The sequence below is a fragment of the Gossypium hirsutum genome, chromosome D02 (assembly GCF_007990345.1).
Source record: "Gossypium hirsutum isolate 1008001.06 chromosome D02, Gossypium_hirsutum_v2.1, whole genome shotgun sequence".
Lineage (NCBI taxonomy): Eukaryota > Viridiplantae > Streptophyta > Magnoliopsida > Malvales > Malvaceae > Gossypium > Gossypium hirsutum.
This window is the reverse complement of record NC_053438.1, coordinates 69,432,123-69,445,717: the sequence shown is the minus strand read 5'-3', so window position 1 is coordinate 69,445,717 and position 13,595 is coordinate 69,432,123. Positions and strand designations below refer to the sequence as shown.

Genomic DNA, 13,595 nt, shown 5'->3' with positions numbered 1-13,595 from the left:
ACAAGTTTACAACAGATAACTAATTCAATTGATTAGATAACTGATTCAATCAGTCGATGTGATCCATGTTGTTCATTGAAAAAGTTGATAAGAATTCAACAAATTAAACAGAGAAACATGAATTTACTAACCAATCACGTTAATTTAATGTTAAACTTGTGTGGGTTGTAAATTGATTTGCATGAAGTTCGGGATTCGATCCTTATATTTGTAAGTTCTTACTACGTTTCTTAATAACATAATTACTTTTATATAATATATATGAATCGAATAAATCCAACCAAACATATTCCAAACAAAATAAACAATAAATTCCTTCAAATACAAAAAAAGAGTGTCCTCAAAAGGTAAAAAAATAATAATGTCTCAAAGAATACAATATAATGGTAAAGTAACGTAGGCTCTCTAGTAGAAAAGTCCCATATGAGACATCAGCCCATAGAATACGAGAAAAACAAGGCCGAAATAAGCAAATGAATGAAACATTACAGAGCTATTGCATCAAATGTGAGGCACTCTTTTGTTTTAAACCATCAGATTGAGCAGAGCCCATCCCATGGCTAAGCTTCCCATCATCTTTTGTACGGTCCACATTTGATTTGCTCCACTCTGCAATAATAGGTTCAAAATCAACATTAATTAAATCTAATACGTTGAATCGTACTGTCGTTAATGTTGAGTCTTAATTAAATTTAATATCTCAAGCTTTAATTCAATTAACATAAATATTATTGTCAAATTAGATTAACATAGGTACGTAAATTTGAATACGCTGAAGTATTGTACTTTTAATTATAAGTTGAGAAGAAATTATAGATAATTTTAAATATTGTGTTAAAAAACAGATATAAGTATTTAATTTTAAATCAGATTATGTTGAAGGTATGTCGAGACGGAACCAATAGCCATCTCTAATGGCTTAAGGGTTAGCTAATATCGAGACAAGCTCAGATCGTTGTTTATGTAAGATTAAGGGCGACGTTAGGAAGTTGGCACGGTACCCAAAGTAAAAAATTTTATCACATTATATATTAATGTGTAAGAATGATAAAATTATAATTTAATATTATAAAACCATTAATAAAATTATATTTTAAGTCTTGCTGTAAAGGCTTAAATTTCAACCGATAATAAAGCTTGATCGTAGGTGGAGAAGAAGGATATAAAATGGTGGAATAAGAGAAAATGTACCGTGTCAGTTCCAGCTGGACCTGGCGTAGCAGCCCCGAGGGTAGGTGCTGGGGCCTCGGTCGGCGGAGCTGGTGGCGATGTCAATGGTGTTTGTACTGGAGAGATAGCTGGGACTGTGGCTGGAGGAGAAGCCAATGGAGCTGGTGGTGGGGTAGCAGGAGGAGGAGTTGCTGGCGGTGGGGTTGCAGGTGGTGGAGTGGCGGGAGGTGGAGAAGCTGGTGGAGGAGTGGCAGGAGGTGGAGAAGCTGGAGGTGGAGTTGCAGGAGGAGGAGAAGCAGGTGGTGGAGTTGCAGGAGGAGGAGAACTGGGTGGAGGAGTTGAAACTGGGGGTGGAGAAGCTGTCACTGGGGGCGGTGATGAAGTGGGAGGAGGAGTAGAAACCAGTGGCGGAGTGGCGGTTGGTGTAGGCGGTGCTTGAGTCGTCGGAGGAGGAGTAGAAGCCGGTGGTGTGGGTGGCGCCGGCGTAGACGTAGGAGGATTACTAGGAGCTTGACCCAAAACTCCTGCAACAGCAATGCAAAGCAATGCTGATAGAAACAAATTTTTATTACAAACCTTCATGTTGAAACAATGGTGAATAGCTTTATCCTGCGCACCCTCTCTGCTTAAACTACGCCACAACCCGTGTGAAATGAGAAAGTGGGTGAAGTGAAGACTGAAGGGAATAGAAGGCAGTATTTATATACATCAGGAATCGATCTTCATCATCATTCAAAAATATATCATTTTTAATCCGACGGTTGTAAATAGTTTAATATTTTTAATTTTACATATTACAATTATTTTAAAGTTTTACATTTACTCTAAAAAAACTACTTTTATATTTTTTTATTAAACACAGCTAAAAAAGATCTAAAAGGTTACCTATAAGAATTTTTTCAGAAATTAAATAATTTTTAATAATAAGAATAGATTTAATTTTTATCTGTTGATTAATTTTCCTATTTTTTCGAACAGAAGATGTAAAATATAATCTGACTCTATTACAAAAATATATATATATAATCTGACTCTTATTATAAACACATTATAATATAAACAAATATTTATATTTACATTTTAAAAAAAAGGCATGTTTAATTTAAATTTTTTTAAAAATTACAAGTACAAATATAATATAAATAATAAAGGATATATATTCGATCAATTAAAATTATAATCAATTCATATAAAATTACAATAAAATAAAATTTAAGATATATTTGATGGTTAAAAAAATTTGTTGTTGAAGGCTTGGTTTATTATTTATATATTTGATGTTAAAAAATAATTTTGATAAATGTCGATGGAGTTTTAACTTGATTGGTATAGGGTATTATTGCCAGTGCAGGAAGACGTGGGTTCAAGTGTACAGAAGCGCATTATTCTCCTATTTATTGGTGTTGAAAAGGAGCTATAGGTAGTTCTAAACAATTTTTTTTGTCATAAAGAACATATATGACCAGAATCTATAATAAAATTGTTCAAAAAATTTTGATAAATTAAATAATGATAACTAGTAAAAAAATTAAAGTAAAATGTTTGTGATAGTTTACTAATAATTTATAAAGATAATTTATTTATAAAGTTATAAATTATCAATTTATTAAAATAAACAAATTAGATGGAAGGTAAATGGGATAAATGAGGACAAAGACGAGTAGGCCCCCATCTAATATACAGATATGATGAGCTGGATCATTTCATGGCTATCTGGCAAATGTAATTTGTACGCTAAGTTAAGGCGTTGCATGTTTTTTATTTTTATTTTTATTTTAAAAGGGTTAATGTAATTTTTGGTCCTTAAACTTGGTAACTAAATTCATTTTAGTACCTTACTTTTTTTATCCATATTAATCCGAGAACTTAGTAATTTTTTTTTCAATTGAGCCCCATAACATAAATTTTGTTAAATTTTAATGACATGACATTATTATGTGAAAATTAAAATATACATAACATCTAAAAGTTATTTTAAAAAATATTTTTTACAATTTCAAAATGTCACGAAATGCAATTCAATACCAATTTTCAAAAAAATTGCCAAATTCCTAAATTGGATACTAATTACTAAATTTAAGGGCCCAAAATTAAGACTCGATATAATCTATATTACTATATATAAGAATCATGTCCATGGGTATTGGCATGGTGACATCTCTCTAGAAGGAAAATGCCATGGGCATTTAGGGGAAATTAATAATGAGCTAATTTCGTATATGGTCTCTCGCATTTTGTTGTTTTTGCGATCAGGCCTCTATCTGAAACGTTTGGCATGTTCAATTTGGTCCATGCTTTTAGCTAATTAATTAATTTCGTTACTAAATTCAGATGATAATAAGTTGTATTTTCACGACATAATAAAATATCATGTTTGGATGAAATTTATTAATTATTTAAAATATGATAATTGGAAAAAAATAATTTATTAATTTAATAACTATATATATGAGAAATTATTTTACAGACCTTTCCCACCATATCATCCATGGTCCCTTTTCAATTATTTAATGATATTTTAATAACTTTTTTATGTCATTGATACATAATTTTGATAAATTTTTTACCCTAAACCATAAATCTCAAACCCAAAACCTTAAACTCAAACCCTAAACATCAAACATTAAATATTGAACCCTAAATTTAAACCCCAAACCTAAACTATAGGTTCTTATCATGGTTCGAGGTTCGGGTTTAAAGTTCAAGATTCAGTGTTTGAGGTTTAGAGTTCATGTTCAAGTTTTTGGGTTTGGGATTCATGGTTTAGGGTAAAAAATTACCAAAATTATGTATCAATGACATGAAAAAAGTTATTAAAATATCATTAAATAATTAAAAGGGGACCATAAATGATATGATGGGAAAGGTCCGTAAAAAAATTTCTTATATATATTCATTTGGTTCTTTTTTTCCTAACAATTTTATTTATTTATATAAAAGATAAAAAAAATTAAATTTAACATTAACCCATAATATAATAACAAGTTTATAAATAATCCCTATATTGCTTTTTATATAAAAAAAAACATGTAACAGGTGACATATCATAATTTTATTGTTAAAAATGTCAAAATTTTCAAAATCAGAAGGAAAATCAAATGTCAAAAAAAAAGGAAGTTAATTGAATGAGAAAGACAAACGAATTGATGATGTACTTATCGAACTATGCGAACAATACATCTCAATCCTTCGACTTCCCAACTGTAATCGTTGTGATTAAGTAACCAAATTATAATAATTAATTAGGGTCTTAATCACTAACAAATTAACATAATTTTGGTGCCCAAAATGCGCGAGAGACAGATTATGAAAGCTTTGCTTATACATCAATCCGCTTTGCTTCTCCACGTTTCACAATTTCAATATTATTAGGTAGACAGAATTTTTCGGATTTTTTCAATTTCAAAATTGAGTAAATTTACATGATTTTGATTGGTATGAAAACAAATTTAGCTTTCAATATTTAAATATTTTGTCATTTTGGCCTTGATTCTAAAACGAATTCGACAATTTCAGCCTCAACACTAGACCTGTCCATGGGCCGAGCAGCCCGGCCCGAAATAAGGGAGGGTTCGAGTAAAAACATAGGCCCGAAATATAGGCTTGGGCAAAAAAACGAGGCCCGTTTAAAAAACAGGCCGGGCCTCGGGCACCACTTTGATCAGGACCAATTTGATAGGATGTGTAAACTTTGAGGACTAAATTTGTTATCATACCAATCAAAACCATGTACAACTGATGGAAAACATTAACGTTGTAATTAATTGTTTTTAGTTGCTCGCTTTCGAAATTGATAGGGATTAAATTGTTTTGACTGTTTTAGTGAGACCAATTTGCTCGGTTTCAAAATCGAGAGATTAAAAAATGTCTTTTTACCAATAATTTAAAATATTATTAGTATTAATTACTAGTATTTCAAAGTGTTAATTCAATAATGTGGTTGAATTATGGTCCAATTTTTAAAATTATTAGAAGGGTTTTTTTCTTTTCTTTTTTAAGAGGTTATATTCAAGTTATTCATGTCATAAGCAAAGAGTAGAGACGTATTTAAAATTTAAAATTTAATAATGTATTTTAAATATGTTCCACGTAAAATTCAAGCTTGATCTCGGGCAACACTAGAGGATGTTTAAAACTTGTAAAATTTTAAGTTAATCCAATGGCAAATTTGCATTTCACCCTTCTAAAATCTAGAATTCAATTCAGGCCCTTCAAAATTGTAAAGTTTATAATTTAGCCCGTTGAGAAATTGTAAAACTTTATATTATTACAATATTAAAATCGCATTTTAGTTCTCTCAAAAAATTATAGCTTAAATCTGGTCCCAAAAAAAAAATTGGCTTCATCTCTAGAGTAGTTGAATGACTGGATTGCTACAATACTAATATTTTGAGGATTCAGTTAAAACAACTTGAATTTTAGAGACTAATCTAGAATTTGAATTTTAGTTTGGGAATGTTTGGTATAATTTTATTTTATTTTAAATTTTAAATTTAATATAATTATCGAATGTAAATATAATCCAAAATCAATATAATTTAAGCTACATCATCGCATAATTTTTTTTAACATTAATTCTATTATAGGTTATTATCACATTTGTTCTTTCTTTATAAAATGCCTAAAACTACACGCAGCTCCTCCGTAACCCTTAAATAGGAGGATAATATGCTTTAGTACACTTGAATCAATATCCTCTTACAATGACAATACTCCTGATATTAATCGAACTAAGACTCATTTTCGTCTTTAATGAATCGGTCCCGTCCAGTTTTAGCAGCTCATGATTGCATTTAAGCATGGGCCTTATTTACTACTGAAATAATTAGGATGCGTTTGGATTTTTTTTGGTAAATTTGGTGAAGGCTTACTTAAGGATTTTTAAAAGTTCACAAATAAATTAAAATTTAAAAGGATAAAATAAAATGAAAATTTTAATTTTTAAAGAAGGATTTCATGTGGAAATTAGAGGGTCTCAAATTCTCTATAAAAATGAAAAATTGTTTCTATAAAATTTCACCAAATCTTCTCCCACTTTCATATGACCCACTACAATAAGCAGAACTCAAAAAACAACTCTCTTTTTTTTAAGAAAATTATTTTAATATTCTAAAATATATTTAAAATACATAAACAATACTAGATTATTGTACATCCATTACATATGTGAGAATATTCATATAATAAGTTTATTAAAATTGATATAAAAGTTTAGACTCCTGACATAAACAGTATATTTGATAAACCATTGAAAATTTTTATTTTATTGATAATTAAAATTTTCAACATATAATATAAAATTTTCAACAAAAAAGTGTTGAGTAAGATAAGTAGGTAGGCAGCTGCTTATTAGTAAAAAAATTAAGTTTATTTTATTTTATTAAAAAAAATTTTGAAAAAAAAGAGATATTCAAATTACCATACGTATCTTTTATTCAAAACTAATTAAAATAATATAAATATTATATTAATAAATAAAATTTTAATATAAGTATTTACTTTTATCAAACAATATGATTATATTCAGTAATTATACATACTAATTTATCAAATAATTTTTTAATATAAATTCAGCACTTATAAAATTTAGTAGTACTTAAATTTTCAGTTTATCAAACACATCCTAACTCAAAAGAATAAATTTTTGATAATTTTTTAATCCAATTGAGATTGATTGATAAGTGACACTAACTCAATAAACCTCTTAATATAAAGAATAAACAAAAGACATTAATATTTTGAAATGATATTTTAAATTATTTTCGGTTTTTAAAAATTTTAAACAATTTTCATCCAAACTTTTCTAAAGCACATTAAAACATGAAATAATGTTTCATCATTATATTTACCACCTAACAGTTTCAACAAGATTTTTACACCTTATACAATTCCCTATAAGTAATGTACTTCAACGCACTCGAATCCACATTCTTCTTTATTGGTAATATTGTCCATGTCAATTGAACTAAAATTTAATTAAATTTATTATAAATGCTAATTTTTTTTTCATTTTAATTAAAGTTAATTTTGATTTTTTATATAAACTTTTAATAAATGTATTTATATTATTGATATATCATCATCTAAATTTTAATAAATGAGGTTACCATTTTTATGTGATGCTTTTATAGTCATTTCTGGTTTTGCATGTGGATTGAAACTTTCAATCCTCTTTTTATGGGTTCAAGAGTGACTAATCATTCAAGTTTTAGAGGTCGATTTAGGGGTGCAATCTGGTCACGAGTTTTAAAGTTACTTCATATTTAAGGTAAAGATTGAACCCTCAACCACTTATTAAAATAGAAAAAACTATTATCATTTCCCTTAATTCCCTAGATTCAGGGTGGGTTTGGATGGACGATTGGGTGCGGTGCGTTTAACTTACTTTTTGTCTCACGCTACAGTATCGCTATAGTATCTAATCTCACAGCCACCGCTGTTTTTACACTAACCGCAGGTAAATGCACCAATCATCCAAACTCACTCTCAATCCTCCTTTAAAATGAAGTAATTTAACAAAAACCCATTTAGAAAACTTTTTTTTATATAAAATTCAAGTATCAATATTCACAAAATTACTGATTTAAAAAAAATTAAATTCAAAATTAATTATATCAAGCACCCTTAAATTATGTCTCGAATTTTAGATTGGTTCATAAACTTCAAAACGTTTTAATTAAATTCTCTATATCCTCGAGTTTAAATTGAGTCCTCAAATTATCGATATCATATCAATCAAATCATTATGTTAGTTTGGTCATTAGCTAAGGCCTTAAATATAAACTCAAATCTAACTTGGAACATATTTAAAACACAAAAATCAAATTATAAACTTATGTGTACATACTAAACGGGCATACCAAATCTGATATTTAAAAAAACCCCTAAGTTTTAATGACTCGATATATTTTCTTAACATGTCAAACTCAAGTTATTCATATACTAAATACAACTGTGATTACAATTAACCCGAATCAAATTTAAATCGATACTAATACTTTAAAGTTTAAGGACTGATTTAAAATCTAAATAATAGTTCAGGGAAGCTCGATTAATTAACCCGAAAACTAATTAAAAAGTGGTCCATAAGCAGCTTAGAGAATAAGCAATAGAGGGGGGAAGAGGGACCCCATCGGTTCAACGATCATTATCTGTAAATATAAGTGATATGAACTGGTTATCCTCCTCCTGTTGGCCCATTCATTTCTTTCCACAAAGATGAATTGAAGTTGAACTTTTTATGGCATTATTTATTCTTTTTTTTTTCTCAACTGCAAAAGCATGTGGTTTAATCAAAAGCTATCTCTCAATCAAATTTCGTACCAATTAAGGTTACTGTCATAAGAAGAAACTGAAAAATGACATGAATTGAGGATGTCAAGACTCGAACATGCTTTGTGTTTGTAACATTTGGTCTGTCTTGAAAGGCCATGTTTAGAGTAAGGTTTCATTTCATTTGACCTGTTTTGGATGAGATTAAGTGTCATGACCTCTCTTCAACTAAACCCCCCTTTTTAAAGGTTAGAGCATTAAAGAATACAAGTAGATTGCCAATTGAGACTCAATCAGTGTCGACATTGTTGCCACTGTAAAAAGATGTGGACTTGAATATGCAGAAGCGTATTATTCTTCTATTTATGGGTTGGGGAGGAGCTATGGGTAATTCTAGACATTGTGTCAAAAAAGAACAGATACGATCATAACTTATTATAAGATTATTCAAAAAAAAGAAGAAGAAGAAGAATACAAATAGATCATAAAGAAAACTTGTCTGATTAATTAGAATTATAAAGTATTTAATATAAAGCATAATTAATAGAAAATTAAAATATATTCGAATCTAAATCAAAATAAATTTAAATAGAATGTATATATAATAAAATTTAAATGTAGAATCATATGAAAGAAAACTTAAATTTAATATTTACAAATAATAAATTTCCAACCTAAGAATTCGATGCATTTACCAACAATCCCTTATTTGCAACTAAAACCCTTTTTGGTTGCCTTTTTAAAACTTTTCTATTTATATTGCGTTGTGATTGTATACATTTACAAATTAAGATATTAAAAGAGAAATAGTACTGGTCCCTTATCAGTAGAACCGATCATGAGTCAAGTTATTCGTCCAGATCCGAAGATACGTCCTAAAAGTGAGAATTTTGGCAAAAAAATATAGGCCCAAGAAATAGAATTGGATAAAAAATAAAGTCCGTTTTCTAAATGGATTGGGCTTTAGGTAGGATTTTTTTGCTTAGGCCTGGCTTAGCCCGAATAAGTTGTTTTATTGTTGTTTCGCTGCTGTTTTGCTACTATTTTATTGTTGTTGTTTGGATATTGTATAACTTTTGTTTTATTGTTATTTTTGCTACTATTTTAGAGGCATTTGCTCGCTAAGTTGCAATCATGTTAGTGTTATTTAAGTATAAAGATTTTTTTTAATGTATTTTCAACTTGTTGAGAAATATTTATTTTATGTTTTTTAAATTTATTTTTATACAAAAATAATCTTAAAAAATTTAATATAGGCAGGTCGGGTCAAGCTCGAGAGTAACAAATTTAATTTGGATTAGGCTTGGACAAAATCTTAAGCCCATTTTTCGGATCAAGCCAAACCTGGACCTAGAAAACGAACTTAAAATTTATCATCGGCCTGACTCATGATCACGTCTTCTCACTAGTTATTTGCTTAGTTTAACCAAGTATACCAAATCAATAATTTGGTTAATATTAGAAGAATTTTATTATCATTCTAACTCAATATTATTATACACTCCTTCGTATCTAATATTTTTTTCTAACTCAATTTAATTTTAATTAAACTAATTAAAAAATAATTAATTAAATTTAATCACAAATTGGTGTTTAAAAATGATTGCTTTTAACTTATCATGGTTTCTTATAATTGATAAATATTTTCTCTTGATTTTTATTAAGATGTAAAACCATGAACCATATAACAATGGAATTCGATAAAAAAAATAAATCAAAAGTAAAATTGAATCCCAATCTAATGTTGTTGATACTAAGAAACAACGTTAGTTAACCTTGCTAGGGGGGTCGGGTGGGAAGTCGTACTGTATGAGCGATGAAGAAGGTAAAGGAGAGAACAAAAGTTTGAGATGGGCATGAGGAAAAGAGTGTAGAGCGAAAAATGGATAAACAACACTATCGTTAAGGCGAGAGAGGCTCTTACTCATGGATATATGTCTCATTTCGATTGGTTAGTTGGGTGTTTTTAATATTACTGTCGGGTGAGAAATGTGACATCACTTAAGTTGTAAGGTATGTAGGTGACAAGTGATAGCTGTCTTGTCAGAGTAATTTAATTATCAAGAATGGTTAACTTACATGTTTCTCAAATATTAGCGAAACATTATATATAATGAAACGAGGAGATCGAAGCTAAATGGTCATGTGTTGTGGCAGTTAAGCTCCCACATGGAACAAATGCAATGAAAATAAGAATCTCAAAATAAAATTAGAGAAGAATGAGTGTAAGATAATATATATTTTTAAAAAAAAATGATATAACATTGTTCCATTGGTGCTTGTGATTTTTAGCATGATATTAATGTAAAATATTTATTTACTTTTAATTAATTTTTAATACGTTGAAAATATTTAGAAAAACCAATAAATAGTCGGTTGTAATGGTAAGATACGTTAAAATTTGATTGGATTATGTGTTATATCGTAAAAAAAAAACACTATTAGAGTCAGATAATACCAATTTAATTAATAAATAAAATTTTAAGTACCAAATTGAATATTTTAAAAGTAAGAGGAATGAGAATACGATTTTAATTATCTGATATGTGGATGGAATTAACCTTGGATCCCAAAGAGCCCAGCCCATTTCCCTTATTTTATAACTATGACCAAAGTCCAAAACAAATGGGAATTTTCTAGAAGAGTAATAATGGTTTAATTATGTCCATGGCCCAAAGATATTGGGTCGTAGTTTAGGGGTAATATATATTTTTAAAAAAATTCAAAACCATTTAAATATAAAAAGAAAACTAATAAAATATATAAAAAAACAGATAATTCATCTTCTTTGTTTTATTCTCATTCTCAAAAAAGAAAACCAAAAAAAAATTTCCAGAAACAAAGAGGACACCACAAATCCCCTTCGCTCTTCAGTTTCTTCCCCACAAACTAAGAAGAAAAAGTGAAGAGGAACAAAAATGGCTGTCTCTTCGGCCACATTTTCTACTTTTGTCTCGCCCCAAACGGTGTCGTTCTTGGGCAAACCCTCTTCTTTCCGCCTTCTTCATCCAACTAACGTGCACATGGTACGAACCCTGACTCAAGCCACGGCTTCAAAGACTGACACCGGTCCCAGGAAGCCACGTGGCATAATGAAGCCCCGCCCTGTGTCGCCTGAGATGCAAGCTCTCGTGGGAGTCCCGGAAATCCCTCGAACTGAAGTTCTTAAGCAGATTTGGGCTTATATTAAAGAGCACAATCTTCAGGTCCATTAACTGCTTTTTACCTCTTTAAACTACATGGCTGTGTTTGTTTGCTGTGAAAATGTATTAAGGGTTTTTGGAGGTTTTGAATGGGTTTTTAATTCTATCTCTATTTCTGGTTATCGTGAGTGAATGTATATCTAAACATATGATGTTCAGATTTATGTGCTTTGGGTTTTGTTTTATGGATTAAAATTTTTTTTCTTTAGCTGTTTATGGAGCTGCTTCATGGTTGATGCTTTATCTTCTTCCATACAGATATGGTACTGAGAGTAATTCTATTGGGTGGTTTTCATACATTTGCCTTAAGATATTTAGGAATTTGGAACTCTGGGTTTTATAGATGGTTTCTGTATTTGAAGTCAATGAACATAGTCTAGATGTGTAGTTTATTTGATTATAATGCTCTACTGGCTTCTTTGTTACGAGTTATCTACATATCTCGGTTAGATTCTTTTGTGTAAGAGTCGTATTACCGGGTTATCTTTATTATGCCGATGATGGCCTTGCAGACAGTTAAGTCTTCTTGAATACAAGAGAAGCTTTTCGAGCCTAGAAAGCCAATACCTTGACAAGTTTAATGTTGTTGCCTGCCTTTTTGGTATTCATCATAATGACCTTTACACAAACTTGTTTTCGTTGTTCTGCATTTGACTACTATCTCGGAAGCTGATGGCTCAAAGATTTACTAGTATTCCTGCTCGAGAAATGTTTCATATATATATATGTATGTATGTATGCTGCCGATCCTTACTAGATAAGCGTTGTGACTTGCGAGTGATGTGTGTAACTTTGGTTGTGAATGAGAGCTATCACGTAGCTAGTTTCACTTTAGAAATCGAATACACGGTTCAAGCTCTGGATCTTTTGTTTTACATTGCCAAGCTATTAGCCTATAACTGACTTGGTTCTTTCTTGCAATTTCTCTAGGACCCCAATAACAAGAGGGTTATAATTTGCGATGACAAGCTGAAGAAGATATTCGGAGGCAAAGATCGTGTCGAATTTCTTGAAATCGCCGGGTTGATTAATCCTCACTTTCTTTGATGGATTCTAGAGAAGGCGAGAGAGAGCAAAATCAGTTTGCAAAATAGGCAAATAACCTGTGTCTATTGGAGCCTATCTTTTTTTGTTGAAAATATTGAAGAAAAACAATGCCTAGTTCCTCCTCCAATTTGCACATAGAAAGTACCTTACTTAAGGGTTTCTGTTTCTGGATTTCTTAATATTGTAGTGACTGTTTAATGCAAAGATTACTAATGCATTTCTAATGTTTATGAATGTTATTAAATCTATTCCTAATCAAGTACCAATAGCTTTTAACAATCTTTGGCTTGGAATGGCTCCATTGTCCATGGGACGCTGTGTTGTTCATTTTAAGATTTTTGTTTAACAATGGTGATCGGCAAGTAGAAAATAGATTGCCTACCATTTTGCATTAAATTCTTGAAAGAGCCATGAAGATTTTTTATGATTGTTTGCTGTCTTTGTTTCTTGGTCTATCATCCCACAGGTATAGATTGCGGGTCAATTTAGCATTTTATTTAATAATGTTTTTATCTCAAAAGTATTTTTTTCTCAAAAATACTTCTTAAAAGTAATACTAAACACAACTTGAGTTGAATTGGACTTCTAAATAAGAAACAAGCATTTTTTAGCATTGGTTTTTCTTTTTCTTTTTCTTTCTTTTCAAACGATTCATCAACTTTTTATGAATTAATAAGTATTTTATCACTCGATTCAATAACTTATAAAGCTTGAAGATTTGAAAATAATCTAACTTCCATTTACCAATGTTTTTTTTAGAAGTTGAAGAGGTGGTTGAAACGGTTAAGTTATCGATTCTAGTTATTATAAACACATATATAATAATGGCGTAAACATCAATTATATAGTTCGGTTTAGGTTAGTTTCCTTTGAATCAATGTTTTTTGGAAACCGAATTAGTGG

General features: G+C 29.8%; 2 protein-coding genes across 2 annotated transcripts; one reads left to right on the top strand and one right to left on the bottom strand.

Annotated features, from left to right (window-relative positions):
• Positions 1 to 230: 230 nt before the first annotated feature.
• On the bottom strand, positions 231 to 1,752 carry LOC107908860 (classical arabinogalactan protein 9-like). Its single transcript, NM_001327007.1, has 2 exons — positions 1,192 to 1,752; positions 231 to 609 (listed from the first exon to the last, which is right to left on the bottom strand). Exons 1-2 carry the CDS (start codon positions 1,750 to 1,752, stop codon positions 526 to 528), a joined length of 645 nt encoding a protein of 214 aa, NP_001313936.1. The 3' UTR covers positions 231 to 525.
• A 9,424-nt stretch (positions 1,753 to 11,176) lies between these two features.
• LOC107908859 (SWI/SNF-related matrix-associated actin-dependent regulator of chromatin subfamily D member 1) lies at positions 11,177 to 12,971 on the top strand. The gene is made up of 2 exons (XM_016836142.2): positions 11,177 to 11,648; positions 12,576 to 12,971. Exons 1-2 carry the CDS (start codon positions 11,361 to 11,363, stop codon positions 12,690 to 12,692), a joined length of 405 nt encoding a protein of 134 aa, XP_016691631.1. The 5' UTR covers positions 11,177 to 11,360; the 3' UTR covers positions 12,693 to 12,971.
• The last annotated feature ends 624 nt before the right edge of the window (positions 12,972 to 13,595 follow it).

What these genes read in the sequence shown, in the direction of transcription:
- LOC107908860 (NM_001327007.1), bottom strand. Translation starts at nt 1,752, where the DNA reads ATGAAGGTTTGTAATAAAAATTTGTTTCTATCAGCATTGCTTTGCATT. An exon ending in GTCCAGCTGGAACTGACACG is followed by an intron (nt 610 to 1,191) that starts GTACATTTTCTC and finishes CTATTATTGCAG; the next exon opens with AGTGGAGCAAATCAAATGTG.
- LOC107908859 (XM_016836142.2), top strand. Translation starts at nt 11,361, where the DNA reads ATGGCTGTCTCTTCGGCCACATTTTCTACTTTTGTCTCGCCCCAAACG. An exon ending in TTAAAGAGCACAATCTTCAG is followed by an intron (nt 11,649 to 12,575) that starts GTCCATTAACTG and finishes CAATTTCTCTAG; the next exon opens with GACCCCAATAACAAGAGGGT.